We start from the raw sequence: 22428 nt of genomic DNA on the forward strand, positions 1-22428 counted from the left end.
ATAGGAAAAAAAGGTCTGAAAATCTAGAGGAAGTGGGAGGAGTAGGGGAAAGGGAAAAAGGGAAAAGAAAAAATAAGTGAAAAGGAAAAACATGGAAACAATGTCTTTGTAAACAGGGAAGGGTGGAGGGGGTGAAGGGAGGACTGTTCCTTGGGGAAAAATAAGAACCAAGATAAGTTATATAAAGGTACAAGATCCCAATGATGAATGTAACTCTATTGTATACCTAAAATGTACCAATAATTTCAATAAAGATAAAAAAAGAAAATCAGATCTCTAATTGTGGGAAGAACAGTAATCTTGTTTATATATATAAGTAACCTGAATTGATAAATTTCCTGATATGCAAATAAATTTTGCTAATCAAAATGATAGTTACATCAGTAGATTGATTTAGATATTATTGTAGATTCTCTAGCTATAAATAATACACACAAATAAATACCATATACAGCTCCCTGACCACCCAGCAATCTTGCAAAAGATCGGATGTATCTATCATTTTTCTAATATTTTTCTTTTTTTCCTCTTTGACTAATTTTTATTTTCCATATTTAAATGATACCAATGAAGTGAACCATTTTCCCTAAGCTAAAATATGCAGAGAAAAAGATCAGTGATTCTATAAAGACAGAGTGATTTCCGGATATTTTGTGGTAATACTGTAGCTCTGTGAATAAAAATGGGTAGCTTTGTATATCAAAATCACAGACATATAATTATTAAAATACACATTCTAAGTAGTTTCATGTGAGCTGTGAAAAACTGGTTACTGTAATACACGACTAAGACCATGGATTTAAATGCTCATTTGTAGGGTAATGCACACTAATTTAACTTAGAGTACATTAGTTTGAAGATTTAATGGAGAAGAACTCAAAAGTTCTTGGGTGTCCACATTATGTTATAAATAGAGGTTTTTGTGCCACAGAATTCCTTTTATTCATTTCTTCCTTTTTTAAATCTACAATTGCACAACTTCTTCAGGCCAGTAATACCTTTTACATTGGTGACGATAACACCGTCCTAATTACATCCTTGGTTCACGTCTTTGATGTCCTATCTATCCAATGCTCATATCATTACAGATTAATATTTCTAAGCCTTGAGTCTAATAATAATAAAATGAAATAGAAATTCTTAGCCCACTTTTATGGGCTCCTCCACTGAACTTTGTGGTTGTGCAAATTCAGCTCTTCTACTGGAAACATACATTCAAGCTCAGTGGACTGATCCAGGAAAACATTGTGTGCTTTTGCTCCCTTATGGCTTTGCTTGAGTTGCCATCACTGTGTGATGCTCAGGCTGACAGTCTTACCCCACTGTAAATGCATCCGTGAATGCAACAAACTCCCCCCATGTTTGACTCTCTGTCCCTGGGGATCCCCTTTTGTGCTCTGCAAGCTCTGCATTGGATTCTAATTATGGATGCCACAGATTGCTCTAGTTTTGGGACTCCTTTTAAATCTTCACTCATTGTGCAGGTTTTATCATAGTTATTGGATTATATCTGTTGGCTTGGTGATCTAAGCCACTAATTCTCAAATTCAGCTGCACCTTGGAATCACCAGGGGCCCTTGCAAGGATATTGAGACCCACTCCCTCTGCTGGAGCCACTGATTTAGTTGACCTTCTATGCACTCAGGGGATTGGGAGGTCAAAAATCTCTTTAAATCATTCTGATAGCAGCAGACTTGACGAACCACCAGCAGGGCTAATCCTGAGATTGTTTTAAGTCTTCCTTGCAGTCTATTTGTTGGCCACAGCCTCCTGTGGCCTCTTGGTTGGTGCTATGGCCTATCTTAGCTCTGAACAGATGGCTTCTTGGTTCATATTCAAGACAGGGCCTCCCCAGCCCAACCCCTACCTTATCTAGAACTCAAAGCAGCATCACCGGGAAAGGCTTATTTCAGAGCAAAAGGTTCAAATATATTCCTCCAAACTTCATTCTAATCCTAACTGCTAGTTTAGGGGAGCACCAATTAGAACTAAGACTCTACAAAAAGGAAAAGGGCAGTATATAAATGAGTTAACTCTGTCCTTCAAAACCATATACATATATTACACCTCGCTAAGAGTTTCTTTCTTTCTTTTTTTTTTTTTTTTTTTTTTTTTATTTTGATACCGGGATTGAACTCGGGTCCTTGTGCTTGCGAGACAGGCGCCAGAACCACTGAGCTAAATCCCTGGCCCCTCACTACGATTTTCAAAGAAGAATGAGTGAATCATAAACAAGTTATTTTAAAATATTTTCAGCATTTTAATCAATGCATTGTCTTAAATTTGTATTTAGAAAAGGACATTGGGGAGAAATCTATGCAGTTATTTCTCATCTCATAAGCTTTGCATTTGGACTGCTCTGTAAGGCAACTTTCATACTGATTTGTAATAAAAAGAGGATACATCATCCCACAGAGACGTAGGACTTATTTATAACTCATTCCTCCTGAAAATAATCTCCCGAGCAAGGAGGATGATGCCTGTCATATTAGGAAGGCATACTGTGACTTGCTAGTGAAATAACATTACCAGAGGTGATTAGTCTGGGTGTAACACTAGACCTGAGCTCCTGGAGGCGTGGGATCCTATGCATCCATATCAGTCTCTCCTTTTGCACCTTGAGGTCACCAGTGTGCCTGAGGAGATCAGATAGCTGTGGCATCTGTGACAGAACACAGATGGGCTCCACAATCAGACAGATCAAACACATGCAATAAATGGATTCTTCTCACCAGAGCCATACTCTAAGCAACACAGGTTACAGATTTATGTAATGCTGCTGAAGTTCTGAATCTCGATTTTAACAAATTCAGAAATGGAGCTATTTCCTCATGATCCACTCGTCCCCCAGAAGCTCTCATGTCCTGTAATTCTTCACAGTGCCATTCGCAATGGATTCTCCTTTCCACTCCCACCTGCTGTTCCTCCTCTTGGGCTCCTACTGAGTCGTGAGCTGCGCCTTCCTCCCGGACCACCTGCTGGTTCTCTGCTGTTCCATTTCCCCAGATGCGGTGGCCAGCCTCTATCTCCATCTGCCCCAGTCTCACTGAAGCTCCCTAGGGGATCCATTCACGATTCCTTACTCCTTTGCCTTAAGCACCCACCTCAGCCAGAAATTTCTTCAGCAGACGATGTGTGCTTCAAGTCAGGAGTGCTGACTGCAGTGCTTTTCTATCAGCCTAGCACAGAGACCAACAGAGGTGTCCCTAAGTATTTGCTGAGCAAATGAATATAATCCTAGGCAGTTGAGGAGAACTTCAGAAACCATCCGAAGCAAATCAGTCTTGAAATATTAATGAATTTCTGGTTCCATTTTTTAAAGGGGCAAATACCAAAGGAAGGTTTAGAGTTTTATATATGTCAAGATTTTTCTGACCAATGTATTTAAAATAAATAAACAAGGGAATGCCAAACTCAATGAACAAACAAACCAAATACCCAACTTCCAATTTTTGCTCAGATGTTTAGTCTCCTTTTCAAAAGTTTGTATTAGTTTTTAAATTTTTTGTACTTATATCTTTTCTTAAAAATCATCCTGGTTCTTACACTTTTTTTGTGTGTCAGTTCATATTCTTTTTTACTCAAGTATAAAGATGTGTATGACTCTAGGTTGTAGCATTTCATCTTATCAGAAAGGACAGTGTAGTGCAGGAGGCTGACATGAATTTATTTGAATCAATTGTAGCTTGGTTTAGATTTTATGTTGATACGGTTATGGGGTTATTTTAGTAAATTATTAATTGCTTTAGGCTTGAAATGAACACAATGGGGGTATTTCAGTAATATTCTACTGATTTACATGTTTCAGAGACATTTACAAATTTAAGGAATCATTAAAAATACCTAATGACAGCACTATTTTGTATTTACTTCAAAATAATGTCTGAACCATATAGGGATAATTGATGTGTTATTCTAGTATCATTTTTGTTTGTTTGTTTTTTGAGACAGGGTCTCGCTATGTAGTTGAGACTGACCTGGAACTCACTATGTAGTCCAAGCTGGTCTCAAACTCACAGAGATCCTCCTGCCTCAGCCTCCCGAGTATTGGGATTATGGGGGTGTGCCACCAGGCCCGGCCCTAGTATCATTTTTTAATGCATATATCCCTAATTTTTGAAAGAAAACAAAATTTTTAGGACCTTTAAATCAATAAAGGATTAAAATGTATAGATTATATACATCACATTGTGATGTGTGAAATGTCATATTTAAGAAGTTTAATTCTTGTCCTAGAGCACCCCAGCAATTAGGAAGCCCATAGTTCTCACTGAGGTCAGATGCATGAGTCCTGTGTTAGGGTGCTCTGTGGACCATTTGCTATTAATAAATAACTGGAAATGAAGGGGGGCAGCAAACCTAAGGATGACTTGCTCTTCTTGGGCCTGGGGTTGGGACCAAGAAATAACTGGTAATGGTCATGGACCTCAGGGACCACAGAGTAAAATAGCTGCATAAATTATCACTGTTTTAAATACACTAGGTGTTCCTTAGTAAGTCTAATGGAACTCAGTTTTTGTTGTTGCTGATATAAAAGGTCAAGGGAGTCAGAAATGCCTTAAGTAATTTTATACAGTAGCTCCATAGTAAATAGGAGAACATTTTCCCAAGTAGCTAAGAGTTTGTTGTTCCTTACTTGTCTTCAGAGTTTTACTTGTAAACTTTGAATCATAAGTTTCTTAAGCACAGCCATCCTGAGGAATTCTATTAAAATATTATCTCATTGTATCCAAAGTATGAAAATAATAATAATAAATGAGGAAATACTTCGAACACAACTTCCTTTGAATATATATGAGATTCATTTAATGACTAAAATATATATTTACATGTACTAACCTACAAGGATTTATTTATTCATTCACATCACAGTTATAAATACTTGTCATAATTTTTTTTTAATTTATGAAGAATAGAGATAAATTTTGGTAGTGGACCAAATTTGGGCAATTTGGAAACTTTGGAATGACTCTTTGTTTCTCATTAAGATCTAAAATGGGTATCCAAGAAGTTCCTTATTTTGGAGATGATATTTTGAGATCAAAATAGAACTTAAATAAATTTTTGAAATTGAAATTTTTGTTAAAAATTCTTGTTTAAACTTTCCACAATCCAGTAGCTTTGGTTTTAGAGCCTAACATGCAAAATTATAGAACAGAGAGTTTTAAATGGTTTATGAGCTCATTTTTACTCTCTTGGGAGTTACAAATGAAGCTGTTTTCATGAATATCACGCGGTAAGAATTTATATGCAATAGAGAATTGGAAAAACAATGCAATGTTCTTATGGGAAAGCCTTCTGGAAATGGTGGTTTGCCACGAGGTTTAGCTTGTTGGGACATGGAAGTCGCATAATTTTGTCCTTGTCATCATTCTTCTTAGTTTTCTCATAGAAATTAGCATTTTTAAAGCCAGTATCAAGAACAAAGGAGTTTTTGTTTTAAGAAGGAAAACGAAATAAAAACACTCAACTTCTATTCTCTGCCCATGATTGGTTTGTGGGCAGAAGATGTCCTTCCAGTTGTTTCTTCTCACTGGCTTCAAACTATCTGTATTTCAGGCCTTGGTTTAGCTGGAGATAGTAGCAATGGTTTCCACTAGAGAAGAAAAACTGAAGATGCCAAATAATGCTAACTTTGTCTTTTTTTGTTTGTCTGAGAAAATTAAGCAAATTGATTTTTTTCCACTGATAAGAAGGGCACTGTGCATTGGGGTGTTCATTTCACATTTAGCCTGGTCTAAATTCACAAAGTGAAAGGGCGTCTGGAGAGGAGATAAATAATATTGGATGTAATATATTGCCATTTAAAGATTGGATGCCATTTTGTCTTTAAATATCCTTTGCCATAGCTCAGAGAGATCTCTGCCCTTTACAAGTGGTGACAGATTTCCATTAGGAACAAGAAAGTCTATTGCTGAAAAATATGCATAATTAACAGGAAAGCATAATAAAGTTGTTGCTTAAACTCTTCTGAAATTTCAGAATATTTGCACTGGTGAGATTAAGGTCTAATTTGCCATCATCTAGCACTTTTATATTTGGGAAGAAAAACTGCTACAATTTCCTGATTTTACATCAAAATAGATGTTACATACTGTAGTGGGAGATATAAGGCTCTGACAGTCAGCTTTCCCTCCTCAGCTCTTCCAATCTAGCTACCAGAAACCAGTGGCCCTACTGAATATAATGATGGCAGTTATTTCAGTTTCTGGAGGGAGAGTCTATTGACCATCTTACATTCAGATAATTTAAATGCCCCTACAACATTCTTCCTACTGAGAACCTGAATCAAATCTACTCCAGGCTGGAATGTGACAATTTGTGAAAAACAAAACAAAACAAAACAAAACCTTCACTTATCTTTTACCTGAGACAGTCTCTCCTAGCTAGTCCCAGGAAATTCTTCAATAAAATCCCCCAAAGCATTAAAAGCCCTACCCATGGGTCTGATGGAGCACTGTGGACAACGTGTTGTTCCAATGACTGAAAGCACAGTAGAAAGAAGCCATCCTAGGCCATGCCATGGGCTGATAAGAAACTAAAACACAGTTACAACTGACTTATAAAGGGTCCCCAGTTAAGTGAAAACACACCACTTGAAGCAGGCATCACCCATAGCCTGTATGGCTCCTGAACTTTCCTTCTGATTTTTAAGGCTTCATAATTAGCATGACCTGTAAGAGCTTTCTTGGGGAAAATTCAACTGGGAAAAATAGTATGCACTGGCTTTCCTTAATTTATAAAAGTGAAAAATTAGCAACAAATTTATTTACAAATACTTGATCATATTAAAAATATCTATCTAATATAGGTTCCCAGTATAGAGTCTAAGCCAATTTTACTTTGACAGAATTTTTAGAAGTGCAGAAGAAAGATGTGATCTGTAAACTAACCATCTCCACCGTCAACACACATGGGATCTCATATATTGCTCTCGTTCAGTTTTGTTTTCTATCAGCAACAGAGATGTCCACATTGAGTGTGGAGAAGACAGATCAAAACAATTATTCTCAGAAACTCTCCAAATCCAAGAAAGGCTGGCAGTCACAGTCCACAATGATTTCCTGAGTGTCCTTAGCATGTCATTTTCATTCACAAAAGGGTTCAAGGCTTTGACTCAGGCACAGGAATTCAGAAGCACTGTCCATGCACAGGTCAGGGTTTGAGTGTGAGAACACAATCTTCAAGTGGGATATTTTTTTCATATAATCCAGCTCTTTAGCATTTAAGAATCTATAGTTGGGAGGTACCGCCCAATTCCCTGTGCTGTATCCTAACATACACAATACCAAGAATCATTTCAATTGTTCTATCAGACTTCATGATTTCTGAGATGTGGACTCAGCTCTCAATATTCTCCCAAGTATCATTCCAGACATCATCTAATTCAATTCTGCAACACCTCAGATACAGAGTACTACTCTTGTTATCCTTGCTAAAACACGATGGTGAGTCAACCTTGATCTTTTAGAAATCAAAATAAGTCACTGTCGCTACATTGCTACACAGCCCTCCTACGCCAGTCCTCAGAAACAGAGGCTTTGCTGCTTTCATTTGGATCAATATATCATTGCATTCCTTTGGAAGGCAAAGCAGTAAAAAAACAAAACTAAACTAGTGTGTTTCCCCCTCAAACAGTAGATCTGCCAACCACTGCTTAGAAGCATTCACATAAAAGATTGAAACACAGGGTTAGTGTTGAGTTTTGTTTTCAGGTTCAGGATGGGGAGATTTCAAGGGAAAACTAATTCAGTCATCAGTATGTTTTGAGTCAGTGAACACGTTTCACAAACTTTGTTTGTTTTAAAGGCAATGAAAATGCTAAGTCTCCTCTGAAATCAATGGAAGGTTTCAGGTTCACATTTATAAGGATTATCAGTACTGTATGCAAACACTAACAAAATAGAATCAGAAGAGGTTCCTCAGCTAGGATGCTGAGCGGATCATTTAATTCTCTAATAGAAGTTAATATCTACATTCCAGTCTCGAGGTATTCTATCCTCTGGTTCACTAGGACATTACCAAAGGCAAGACACACAAGAATGTCTAATGACTAATGTGAAATCCGCTAGACGCTTCCCCTGAAAGCGGAAGTTGACCCCTGCAGTTGTCCAGAGAACTGTCTAGAATAGTTCCTGCTGTTGACAAGGGAAGGACATTTTCAAATTATTTCCCTTAAAATAAAACTTTCTGTGGACTTTAGGCCATGGAGACCAAAAGCCACGAGGGATTTATGATAGGTGATGTGAACATTTTAATAAAATATGTAATAACACTGAAAAATTGTGTCTTTAGTAATCTATGTACTATTAGTAACAATCCATGCAGAGTGCCGTGCATTTATAAATATTTGGTCATAAAAATATATGACTGCAATTATGAAATTTACAGTCAACTTATAAAAATACGTGTAGTACTGAATCGTAGTAGTTAACCCTTATCACTGCCCACGAGTCTAGAAGGATTAGCTGAATCCAGGAAAGTGTATGGATAATTACAGAATGGACAAAGCTCTCACATTTGAGTCCAACAGACAAAAATGGCCATGAGAGCATCAGAGGGGCTTCTCAGACTGCAACTCTTCCTTTCCCACCACAAGGTAAAACCTATGAATGAATACATTTTGTTTGGAATAAATAGGGATGAATGGGAGAGAGGAGCTCACACGACAGAGGAGGAGAATGTTACCATAGAATATTCATGTATGGCCTTCGAAGCGGTACAGAGTCACTGTGAGAATTCTCATCCAGTGGAGACTTTCATTAAAAGGAGCTCAGCATGGTGTAAGTCAGCCTATGATTGCCTTTAATCATCAAAGCTAGAAATCTACCTGTCAGCCAAATCTTTTTCTGTAATATAGATGTGCCTCTCTTTGAAACTTTAAGAATGTCATGAACCTGGACAGTTGAGATCACACTGTACACCCTATTCCCACTTTAAGTTCCAATCGGGGAGGGGACATAAATTCACATTTTAGTTCAAATACAAAAAAAGGCATGGTTTTTTGCAAACTATAAAAAAATCTCTCACTTTAAGGGAAAAACACTTTCCCGCTTAAAAAAAAAAATCCCACAACGCTGAGATATTTCCCATAGATTTCTTCTCCTTTAGGTTTGATTAGTAATTTGTTGATAGTAGACAGGTTCCTAATTTGAACACCATCTGTAGTTCACAAGTGGGGGAAAAAACCCCAAACAAACCAATAAAAGGAATCTTGAAAAGCTAGAGGGAGATACAGACAAGCCAGCAAACACTGCTGAGGTTGGGGACCACCTGTAAACCATGATCTCATAGTTTAGGGTACCTACTGGCACTCAGCAGATGGGATTCCTGGAAATATCTGTTTCACAGTGAAGTTGGGAGGTCAAATAATGCTCAGTTAGACTCTTCGGGGCTTAAGTAACTTCCTAGGACTTGATTAAGGCATCTGGGGGGGTGTATTAACTCTTCCAGAACAAAGAGTTCCTTTTCAGTAAGTTATTGCTACAGATCACTAAAGAGTACCATGGTGTTCTGGAAAAGATAACATCCCTTCCAAAATGCCACCTCTCTAGTCAGTTGAACAGTGAGAAAGTATTATTTATCTTCGATACTTTGATCTGTGAAGATACCTAAAAAAGAAGACTCTTGCCACCCAAATAGAGACAATCTGGACACAGACATGAACTGCTCTGCAGGTTTGGCAGGATAGGCCACTGTCCCATCTGCATTTGGTGGTGGGTTTCTCATAAATCAGACTGCCCATTCCTTACATCTAGAATGGCTTACGATAACCAAGAAGAAGAAGAAAACACCCAAACTGACAGACTTTTAAAAAACAGCTGAGTGAATGGGATGTGCCTGCCGCAGAAAGAAATGTAGAACTTTGAAGATGAGTACCCTTCCATCTATTGAAAGAGGTACCAAAAAAAAATGCACAAATGATAGGTAGTCCATGAAAGAGGAACACCTTCCAACTCCAAAACCCAAAACCCCAATTCAGAAACTTCCACCTCAAATACAAGATCATGACCTGGAGGTCCACTAGTCCATCCTAACAGAGCAGTTCATGAGGTAAAAGTTAGGCTTCTCTGGACACAGACTTCACAAACACAGTGAGAACAATAGATCTATGGCTATGGGTAATTGCTTTCCACTCTCACATCTCTTGATGTTGTGCCCAGTGTATGCAACTCTGAAGATATGGATCATTTCTACTAGAAAGTCAACAACTTGAAGGTAGGACAAAACAAACTCCATTCAATAAATAAAGTTTTTACTCGAAGGTTTTGCCTTCTGGAATATGTTCCCTTTTCCTTTCATGTTCTTGTAAACTCTTTGTTGGTAAAGGTATATTTAAAATGTTTGTTAAGCCTATCGACTTCTCCAAAGACTGTATAATAAGGTTGGAAAGGTTTAGTATCTCCTTTTAGAACTTCTCTGAGTCCATGAGCTTTGTTTTAGGTAATTCAATTAAAATGTACAACCAAAACTGGTGGGGAAAGCAGCTTTCTCCAGGTAAAAGAACTTAATAAGCAGATTTTATAATCACTGGACACTTGTTCTGTCCTACCTGGAAATAAATTATGTTACTTCTTGGCATGGGAAAAGGCATTTCCTAGTGTTTTTCTCCAACAACAACCTTAGCCTTAATCCACACAAGGACCCAGCAGACTGAGTCTGTCTGCTTGGGAGTAGTTTTATACATTTAACCCAAAGGAAACAGTTAGCTCAGTACCCCTTTTCAAAGGAAGAATTCAGCAGCAGTTACAGTGAACACGCCATCTATAGGCAGCTTTGGGCACCTAGAGTTTACTTTCTAAGTGACGAGCACAACGATATTACAAGAAGCTACAAAGTGATATTGCAGCAGTTATGGTGGCACTGTAGTGACCATGTCCTGGGTACATGTTTCTAACATCCGTGCAAGGAGCACACTAGACTTAAGAACACTTTCTTTAGGAGAAACTGATGGTGCCTCATGAGTGGTGATGCCCACTTTACTCTATGACAAGAGTCCCAGCTATGTTTCTTTGCTTCTGTGTTAATTATATTTTATAGCAGTACATTTTCACCATCTAAAATAAGAAATCTAATTACGGAATACCCCAACACACACACACACACACACACACACACACACACACACACACTTTCTCTCTCTCACACACACAAACACATACACTTGTATACACTTACAGATAATGTGTGTAAAGTGCTCATTTGAAGGTGTGTGAGCTCTTTACAAGCAGCCACATCAGCCCCTCCAAATACAGAGAATGATTACAGGCCAATGGAAAGCCATATTAACTATGTAGCTTTAACAGGAGACTTTAAACTTCACCCATATTGTAAGTACTTCAAATGCAAAGTCATCCCAGGCTAGAATCCTAATGACTGGCAATGTGATATGTGGAATCCAATGTGGCATCTCTGTGTGCTTTGATTATCACACAACTGAGGGCCACCTTGCTGCTGCAGAGACCCTGGGGTTAGTTGTGCATGGCAGTTGATGAGAGTGTGTATTTGGCTAAAGCTGATTTGATTTTCTAGGTCGAGGCCAGCCTGTCTGCAAATGGGCACCCTCTTGCAAATAAACATAAATGAACACGAGAGTCTAAGCATATGTATATATGGTATATATATATATATACATATATATATGTACACACACAATGGATCGGGAAGTCCTTTGGTTTAGACAGGATTAAATATGTACTTCCCAAATGCATAGGTGTCCTTTAACCAACCTGTTCAAAAAGCAAACACAGACTGTGACATGGCAATTTGGACATTTCCTAAATTGCTTTCCCTAATTGGAGACCACCTTTGCTCTCTTCTCTAACCCTTTTCTAAGCTTTTTTTTTTTTTTTTTAAATAAAAGCAGTTGATTCTTCTGCCATTCCTTGGAAGAGCTCTAAGATCGCGTTCACAGATTTATCTTTCACGGAGAACAAGGTTGTAAAGAACATTCCCCCTGCTGGATTCTCTCTCCCGCCCCATGAGGCAGACACTACATGTCATGGGGGTGCTGTCATCTGACTTGCCTTGTTACCCCTGGCCAGCCCAGGCAGCCGAGGTCTGAGCTCCTCCTCCTGCATCATGTGCAATACTGGAAAATAAAAATAATCCGTTGGACTCTGCCCTCAGACTGTGGTGACATGATCGGGGTTCTCTTGAATTTCTATGCATTCAACTTCTTCCCTCTCCTTTCGTTTGGCACGTTTCTTTTTCTTGTGGTGCTTTTTGGAAGGAGGAAAAAAGGTTAGGAACACAGGTAAAATAACAAAACAGTGCAGAAGTGTGCAACCCCCGGTGAGCAGCAAGCATTTGAACAGTGTGAAGGTCAGGTTTGAAGGCACAAAGAGGAGGGGGACCAACCCAATAAGAAAAGAAGTAATATTTTGCAAAATGGCTGTTCCATGCTCTTGCAGTGAGCTTTTTATACATTGTGTTCGCGTGTGCTCAGTGGCTAACACAAATGTGTAAAGCAGGGGTGCACAGTGGTCAATGGCGAAGTTTAAAGTGTAGATAAGGCACAAGATAGAGACGCAATCCATGTCCACGTTCCACAATGTCATTAAACCCAGAACGCCCAGTTCAATTGAGGTGACGCTAAGAATGAGCCAGAAGTTCCCCAAAGGGTGGATCACTAGGAAAAAAGTCAGGATCAACAGCAGCAGCACACTGAATCCTGCAATGAGCACAGGCACGGTGACAGACAGGCTGTAGTGGTCCATGAACACAAAGGAGGGGTTGAACACAATGAACCGGATGCTCTTTGAAAGTGACAGGGGCCTCAGCTTTTCCAGCACTTCGATGACTTCCTTCTGCTTGTCTCTGCTGGTCCTGGCCACCAGGTACAAGCGGGAAGCAATGATACTGTTTTCATCCCCCGCCTTGGAGAAGATGATATCGTTTCGAAAGTGCTGGAACTCTGGCTTTTTTAAAAAGGAGCTTTGTAGGACGCTGATGAAGTCACTCTTGTTGCTGGCACTGATGTTACTGGCTTTCAGATACTGGTAGTACTGGTCGACCCAGGACACAGTAGTAAAGCCACTGCAGAGCTTCCGGAGGTCCTCTTGGACGCTGCTGTTCCAGTACTCGAGGGGCTCGTAGACATAGAACCCTATCACAGGGCTGTAGTTGCTGAAGTATTTCTGCTGAACCGTGGCATAGGAAACACTCGGGGAATCACTGGCCAGGAGGTTGATGATGTTGGCTCCATCACTGATCTGCAAACACCCCATGAAGGAGAAGGAGGCATAAATGAGATAGAGGATGACGACAAATGGCTTCACGTAGATGTTAGTGACCCACTCATTGTAGTGCTCTCGGAGGAAGTGCTGGATGAAATGGTGCTGGTAGGGATCCGTCTCATGGTGGGACGTCTGCTGGTGTCCATCATTCATCACCATCTGGAACCACGCGGGCTTGCGGTCCAGGTACTCTGCAGAGGGGATCTTGCAGCAGAAAATGCTGTGATAGCGGTTTTGTTCTAGTTGGCCAGCGAAGACCAGGCAGGAGCCAAAGAAGGAGAAAATGTAGAAGTAGTTCAACAGGATAGACACACACATGTTCTGGCAGAAGACTTTCACAGCCTCTATGTTTGTGAAAGGACTTGCGCCCATCCCAAAGGTGATGAAGTACAGGGAGCTGGTCATAGTGTAGGTAACCATCACATCAGAGTAGGCATCTGCCACCCTGTCTTTAAAGGGCAAATTCTCTTTAGTTCTCCTCCATCCAGACAGAAGCTCAAACACACCTTTCGTCCCATGTCCTGATGTTAAAAAAAGAAGAAGAAAAAGAAGAGTTGTCATTATTTTCTCCTATGGTTCAGGTGAATTCCTTACAGATTATCTAGGCTAGCAGCACATAGTCTGATCTTCAAAGTGCTAGGATCCGCTCATCAGCATCCCCAAATTTGAGTTACACACAGGATATATTTGGTCCCTGTTTCCACCTTAGCACACATTTATTGATATTCTGAGCAAAATGAAACATTGGTTGTCTGTTCTATTAGCCTGACAAGTTGTAGACATGGCATTCCAGTCACATGCCTCTCACCTACACACACATTGTCTTCCTAGATGAGTCACAGGTTCCAGGAGTAGGGCTGTTATGTGTACAACGTCAGCATCAGTTCCACACTGAGTCAACTGATTCACTGACTCTTCCTCTCTGGCCTTCTCTTCCAGCTGCTTTCTGTGCCAACGTAGGGAAATTATAAGATGGTTTTAAACATGCAAAGTGGATTCAAGTTGATTCTACAGTGCTGACAACCTGCCTGGTGGCCAAATGGGTCACAAACCAATGCATACCCAACAGGTAGATTAATTGACAGTCAATGTAGGCCCACCAAAGGTCCTCCAGGTCACACAAAAGACAAGGAAAGATCTTCAGGGTGAGAGGTCACAGCAAAAATTTCCTCCAGGTTCCTAAAAGAACTTTTGTTCGAGAGGAGCCACACTGACTGCCTCTACAACTTGCTTTACACGGGTGAAGAATGCTTCTTTTTAACCAACTTCTGTGCACATTTTGATATGAGTAAATAGGGAAAAGGTTTATTCAACAAATATTACTCGCAAAGTAATTATGTGGCAGACTGCTAGCTTCTGAGCTATTATTTTTAGGAATCTGGCAGCACTTACGATACCACTGCTCTATTGGCAATAGTAACTGGGAAAGCAAAGATGTTATACCAGATCTGTAATTTTCCATTTTCTAAACTTCCCTGAATTGATTCCGTCAATCACCATCCTCAATGCATCAACTGGTAGCTTTCTGAGTGAGTAGAAATCTTGCAGTCCTAAACATGAATCTTTTCTGTAAATGGCTCTAAGGTGTGTCTGGGCTGTCCTCCAAGGAAACCATTAGACAGTAATTCAGCTTAAAAGCACAAAATGACTCAATTCACAAAAACCTGGAAAATGAACCATAGGTGGTGTCTAAATATTGTACTTAGGTGTTACGTACTCAATTCACTTGGTAGTGCTTTAAAGAAAATATTATGATAGCTAGTGTCTTCTCATGGTCCTCCTGAACTTGTCCTGCTTGGAATCTTTGCTAATTGCCTGACACAATTCCTTTCCCTTTTCCTTACTTTAAGATAGCAGTAAAAACTTGATTTCCCAGGCTGCTTTTCAACCAGGGATATTTCACCTGACACATTTCTAGACAATGCAATGTAACTAGAAGTAATCTAAGGATGCTTATTAGAAAACCAGAAAGCATTTTTTTCCTAAATGATATCTTAGTGTCCCCAGTAAGAGTTCCAGCATTCCTTTCTTTGGAATTCTTCCTTCAAGAAAACAAAATCTCCACTTGGCTAAATAGCTCAACCTATTTCTAAGTAACGATATTTTGTTGATGAGTTGACATTTATCAAAATCTCTTTTATGAGGATCTAAGGCATCTGGCTTCATAGTTTGATTGTAGCATTCATAGATTTAAATGTATGTAATTCTAATCTTTCATTTTAAAAACTCCTTAGCCAATCCTTTGAGAATTGTTATTATTAACTGTTAGTGAAAAGGAATGTAGATATTGGAGTTCATTTTACCTCAAATATAAAGCTTACTTATTCTCCAGAAATTTCTGCCTGGGTTTCTAAGTAGGAAAGATAAAATTATACTAACAAGTAAAAAGAATTGCAAACTATGGTTGAGTGAAAAGCAAATGTTTTCTATTCTTTTTTTATGAGGCGATGATCTATTCCTTCTTGCATTAAATTATGAATTCAATATATGCATACTGAAGTGAGTCTAATGATTCTTAACAAACCATATTAATTGCTCATTCCTATCTTCGGCAGGACTCCTTGGCAAAACAGAATACTTATCCCTTATCCCTTGATAAAAATAAAATATCAATGGTAAGGTAGTTCTTTAATTAGGGCATCCCTCTTTAGAAATGAAAGCTCTTGTTATCTTTGTCGTCACCAAGGGGAAGGCCACATGTTGCTCTAAATTTGGCTTACCTTTTCTAAAGGTCATTTAGTGGGAGCCTAGGGACACTGGCATATAGGCCAGATGTTTGCTCTGTGCAGGACAGATGTCTGTACATCTGAGAAAACAAAGCCAAATGGTTTTAAATTTCATTTGACAGAGACTGGAAATATAATCTCCAAGCACGGCATGTTTTGTCTCATTTTTTCTGATATTGTTTTATTCCTTATTTTTCTTATTCCTAATCATTCCATCCTTATTTTGAAAGTCCTACACTAAGTGAAATACTACACTCAAGCCAAGACACTGGTGTCTACCCCAAAAACATGGTGGCACCATTTCAGATGTGTATGCAAAGATCAAATATAAGAGTTATTTGTCCAAGTGCACAGTGACCTGGATTGCAAATCTTACCTCCTGGTTCCTCAGTCCTGACTGTTCTTTTCCCACCAAAACCTTAGTCTTCATCTAAGTCCATGGCTTATTTTAGGAAGAACTCCATTCAAGATTGTGACTAGTTTAGAGAGTAATATAGATAATTGTGATTATCTTTCTCACAGCAGAGCTTAACTTGCTGGTACTGGGAGATAAACTATTGTCCAAATACATACTTTATTCAATGCTTCAAAATTTTGTTCCTGATTTCCATGTACTATATTAGTATATATTTTCAAAATATATTGGAACAATCCGGTCACCCACTTGGGGATTGCTTGATAAATGAAAGTTCCTTTGCCAAAGTTTGAATGGAGACAAAAGAAAGGACTTCGAGGGGCCAGAAAAGAGTTGGAAAGAGGAGGAATTGTGAAGAAAATTGAGGGAGGAAGATGGAAAGAAATAATAGAATGTGTGTGAGAAATAATAGACCTATGTGCGAGTTGACTATTTCAAAAGTCTAGAGGGATGTTACAGGGACAACTCTTTCTAGGTGGAAGCCTTATCAATGACAAGGAAAGTTTAAACAGCAGCTTGCCAACATTCTGTATTTAACAGTGATTTAAAGAGCTCTGCTGTGTTCAATCGAGAAATTCACAAATGAAGGCCATGGGAAGAGAGTTCTGAGTGAGATGGGTAACGCTTAGTTTTAATAGCTTTAGTTCCATCGGGTTCTCAAGGAATCATCCTCCAAGGAAAACAAAGGTGGGTCTTCTCTGAGAACCGGTTCTGACCCACCCGAATCAACACTCCTGAAAGCTTTTCCTCTCCCTCAGTAAATCTCCACCTGTGAGTGCACTCACACTGCTGCAGGAAAACTCAGGGGTCATGGAGAAGCCGACAGTGTCTTTATTCAGAACAACAGCATTGCCTAATAAATGTACATTTTTTTCTTTTTTTGGTACCGGGCAGTGAACTTGGGTCCTTGCGCTTGCAAGGCAGGCCACCGAACCGCTGAGCTAAATCCCCGGCCCTGTACTTTAATTTTTAACTGGTGTCATTTTTATCTCAAAATCAACCTCTCCAAAACCCATGAGTCCAAAGAAAATAGTTTCAGTAAGGATCAGCTCTGATTGGAACTAATTATAACTGATTCAAGCAGTACTCCCTGCTGGGTTTTTCTTTGATATGTTGGTTTAATAAGCATCCTCTGTGGATTCCAGGTCTTTTCCATCTGTGGAATTGGGAACTATTTCCCTTGGGAGGGCATTCTGTGAGCCTCCCTTCTGTCTTGAACACCTGACGCTCTGAGCAGGACGTGAGACTCTGACACCTGCATTAGAGACCACAGACGAGGCTAGACCGTGGCCCGGTCTGAAGAAAGCTTCCTGCTTTCCCTTAGCAGCTATTTCTGCTTCAGCTAGCTGTTCTCTCGATGATGACGTTTGTGGAGGTCACGCTTAGGCATGCTTAGGCTCAGGTGGAAAGAGCTTTTTGACTTTGTGTTAGGCCTTGGGGCTGTGTGACATCCTTCTACCAACCATATAAAGGAATAATACATGGAAAAATAAAATTTTAGTCAATTAATCTCATCTTGTGTTATCTTTTTCACTTGTTTGTATTACAAGGGTCATTTGTTCATTCTTCTTTTCTATAGTTGTCTGATTCTTGCTTTGCATGGTCTCAAGCTTAATCCCACCATAGAGCACCATCACGCTGCTAGTGTCTGCCCTCCTCTTCCCATGCTCCAGCCTAGGAGCGGCTCAAGCCTGTCTTCGGTGCCTGTACTCTTCATGGTACCAATTACTGCACCCAGCTGGAACTCTTCAGCCCCTTCTAGTCTTTTTTATTTTTGTGGCCTTTTTGGTACCTTAATAGATGCTTGGGAAACTGAATTAGCCATGTCAACACCTATTGTAATAATTGTGGCAATATTACTGTAACAATATCAATAATTAAAATACAATAGATCATTTAATATAGTTAGATTTTAGGCACACAATTTATGTCATTCACTGCACATATATTATATAATTTATATATTTTAAATAAATAAGAAATATGGGCAACCACTGTGGAAATCAATACAGAGATACCTCAGAGAACTAGGATTAGCATTTCCATTTGACCCAGCCATCTGTCTGCTGAGGATCCTTCCAAAAGAATTAAAAGAATCATACCATAGTGATATATGTGCACCCATGTTTATAGGTGCACAGTTTGTAATAGCTAAAATTTGGAAACAGCCCAATTGCCCATCAGTTGGAGAGTGGTTAAGAAGATGTGGTTTTTCTATAAAATGGAGTACTACTAAGCCATAAAGAATGAGAAACTAGAGACATTATAGCTAAATGGATGCATATTGAGGCTATGCTCTTAAGTAAAATAAATAAGACACACATATGTAAATACCAGATAGTTTCTCTGATGTGAAAAACTAAAAGCGTAAATAAGATCTAAAGTGTATAATTGACAATGTGAAATGGAAGAAAAAGGGCTAAAGGTGTAGGGGAAGTGGGAAGGGTAGGGGAAAAGAAATAAGGGAAAGGAAAAAATTTGAGAAAAGGAAAAAATGGAAACAAAGTCTTTGTAAACAGGGGTGGGGCAGGGGTGAAGGGAGGGCAGGGGAATGGGGAATAAATGAGAACCAAGATCTGTCATGTAAAGGTACAAGTTCCCAATGATGAATGTAACTGTACTGTATACCTAATTAGCACCAATAAACTCAATGAGAGAAAAAAAAGAAATATGGGCTACAACTCTAACAGTAAATATACTCACTATTATTTCTGGGAATAATTATTATTAACATCTCTACATTCAGCACAGAATTTTGTGAAGTAGATGAAATTTTTGCCTCATTTTACTGAGAAAGATGTTTGCTGAGTTTTACCCTCTGATTTTGTGGAGGAGGTAGTGACAAATATCAATGACACCTTGTTGGGAAATTAGCATATAATTTACGAATTTGGATTCCTATCACCGCTTTAAATTTTTCCAGCCAGCCGACTGACTCTGGCATTCTCTCAGTGCAAATATGAGGAGTCCTGTGCTAAGTGATCATGGTATTACTGTCTGCTCTCGACACTAACCAGCCACGCTTCCTTGAGCTTTCTTCTGCGTCATCTAACACTGGCCAAAATAATGCACCGCATCATTACTTCCTTTTTCCGAATGCTCCTCCTCATCCTCTACAGTGTCTTCTCATTGCAATGAGTCAGTGACCCCAACCCTGCTTAGTTCTAGATGTATTTCCACCAGGCTGGCTAGAGGGGATGGTGCTCTATGATGAGTGCGTTGGAAATTGAAGTACATTACGTTTTTGTTGTTGCTGTTGACCTTAGAGGTTGATTCCTTTCTGTATAGAAGTTATAGCAGGAACACTGAGTGGGAAGTCAGCCCAGGTGGATCTGAATACCCAAGCCGTGCCACAGCTACAGGGGATAGTCTCATGTGGGAGTGAAATTTCAGCTGTGTTCTCGCTGCAAGGGGAATGCCAGTGGGCAGGTGAGAGGTGGGAAGATCCTCGGGGAGGGAGAAAGTAGGGCGCCACTGTGGGAAGAGGGAGGAGGAACCACCTGGAAGCAAAAATACACTGCTTGAGACACAGTAATGAAAGGGAGAAATGGGAACAAGGCAGGAAATTATGCAATTATCAAGAGGAATGGACTAAACACAGATGTACATGAAAGAAATTATGACCTAGAATAAAGGCTCATATTAAAGAAGAGTAATAGGTATCAGAACTTGTAGGAATGAGAATTAAAATAATTGCCCTTTACTGAGATAAAGACATTTAAAGAACAAAATTGATTAGAAAATTTACTTCATTCACTTGAAGATTATTTCCCAAGTTCCTCCCCCTAAAAAGACATGGTAAAATATCATCTCTTTGAAGTCCGATAATTCCTATTCATCCCCTTTGAAAGCCATGTCACATCTGAATTTAACAGTTCACTGATTGCAAGCTTTGGAAATTTTTTTCCCTATAAAGAGTAAAATGGATAATGACTTAGGATTTCTGTAACTCCAAGAGCTGGAGAATGCTTTTAAAATGTCTGCTTCAATGATTAAGAAACATATTTGAAATGAAAGGAATCTTCCTTAGCAAATTTAAATTATGTACAATTTCAGTTTCTATTAAATACCATTCAAGAGAAGATCTCCAGAGTTGTAGCACAGATGTTTGGCTAAAGCATGGTGTTTTAATGGGCAGTTTCTAGGGTCTCTTTGAAAGTCTTGCTCTCTTTTCACCTACGAGGATGAAATGAAAACATTCTGAGGCTAGAATTCTTTCTGTACTGTGTGGCCAGAAGCCAGTGGAAACCCAATTAACCAGAAAGCTCAGAAATGGGATAGCTCTGATCATCTGAATAGTCATTAAATTAATCAACCAGAACTTCCTTCTTGATTCTGCTTTTATTGGTTGGTTAACTTTACTGAAGAAGATTGTTCTGTGTCCCTCTTCGGTGTCTAGTCCTATAAAAAGAGGAACATAAAGCTGCAAGCATCGCAATCACCAAGATGTACTGTGGAGTGAAGCACTTAATCCCAACACTGGCTTTGTCACTGCACGAGACTGGGAAGGATTCTTTTAACAATCTCTAAGTGCCTCAGTTTCCTGCTCTGGAAAATCTCAAATGGCTGATGTGCTGCTAAAATGGGGCAATAGTTGTTGTTAGGGCAGTTTCTGGCACGCACGAGGCAGGCATTCTGTGAATGTTACTGTTGTTGTTATCTATTGAACAATGCACTTTGGAGTCTGCATAACAAAATTCAATGACCAGGAGGCAGCAGGGCAGGCTGGTGAAGGCAGGTGGCCCCTTGCCGACTGTCCATTAGACCTGCGGGCTGGGGCAGATGGACCGCTCTATGGCTCTGTTTGCTAAGCTGTACAAAAAGAAAGCGATAATAACTGCTTCAGAGGACTGCTGCTCTGGGGAAGCCTCGCCCGCAGAAGTCTTCCAGGGCACCATCAGACTGTCCACAAACGTTAACCACTCCAAAGTGTGTTTGTGGAAAGTGGCAGCTCGGGTTGAATGTAGACTGGACCTAGAGCAGAAGCTTTTCTTCTCTGATGGTTTTGAAATTTGGCTTTTTTGTCCTTGGGAGTTAATTGTGGAGAAGATGCTAAGTAATGAAGGGTTTTAGTTAACTGGATTCAATTCATTGAGGCATTTACAGGTGTGTGTTTCCGAAAAAACCAGCAGAGTTGCTCATTCTTTTGGGAGAGAGGCTAAAATGAACTTCCAGTCTCTAAGTCACTCTGCAAGCCACAGGGCAAATGGGACTTGCTCCTGGGAGAACACAGCCCAGCTGCGGGGTGGGCGAGGAGATCTCCATGGAGGACCTAGGCGTGGCTGTCACCACAAGGGTGTCTCTGGTGAGTACAGACTTCCTTCTCAGAGCAAATCCTCTTCTCACCATAATTTCCTGCCACCCCCGCACCAGTGGTTCGCAGTTTAGCCAGGCCTTTTTGCAGTACACATTTATAAGCAGAAGTTGGGTCAGAAAATGGTGATTTCCGAAGGCAGAGGATTGAGCATAAGGGGTGAGCAGATGGCAGCGTGGCAGAGGGTGCCACGTCTCAGGCTCTGGTCCGTCAGATGGGACTCCAATCCTGGCTCCAAGATCCCCAGATAACCTTCCACAAGGAGCCTCTCCGTGCACGTTCCCTATGTGCCTGTCTCACAGCACTGCTGAGAAAGCTAGAGAAATAACCCACACACAGAATTTATCAAGGATCTGGGCGCATTACTAAACACTCAATAACTACCAGCCACCACTTTTTATTCATGGGTAAGTATTCATTTGGGGTCTCAGTTATATGCCCACAGTGTGGTGAAACATACTTCTGAGATTCGTTCTTGAAGTTATCAACAGGAATGAATTGGTAATGGTAACGCATTAGGACATATATTGCCTTCTTATGGTAAATCTTATTCCTTTTTTTTTTTCTGTCTGTGTAATCCTTATGGAGTTCACCTTGCCTGTTTCCATTTGGCAGAGATTCATCATGAAACAAAAAGAAGAAATAGCCCAATTAAAATCCTTCCAGACTGCTCAAGTAAAACAGCTAACTGGACCCTGGGGAAGGACGTGTGTAGCCAAAGCGGAGGCAAGTGGT

At 39.7% G+C, this 22428-nt stretch overlaps 1 protein-coding gene across 1 annotated transcript in view; it reads right to left on the reverse strand.

The window, feature by feature from the left end:
• Positions 1 to 11851: 11851 nt before the first annotated feature.
• Ptchd4 (patched domain containing 4) overlaps positions 11852 to 22428 on the reverse strand; it is a 180347-nt gene continuing 169770 nt past the window's right edge. The window contains exon 12 of the mRNA XM_010617820.2: positions 11852 to 13759. Within this exon, the coding sequence (XP_010616122.1) occupies positions 12126 to 13759 (1634 nt within the window). The 3' untranslated portion in view covers positions 11852 to 12125. The remainder of the gene's footprint in view (positions 13760 to 22428) is intronic.

This window comes from Fukomys damarensis, unplaced genomic scaffold (assembly GCF_012274545.1).
Source record: "Fukomys damarensis isolate Sample0158 unplaced genomic scaffold, DMR_v1.0_HiC HiC_scaffold_20, whole genome shotgun sequence".
Lineage (NCBI taxonomy): Eukaryota > Metazoa > Chordata > Mammalia > Rodentia > Bathyergidae > Fukomys > Fukomys damarensis.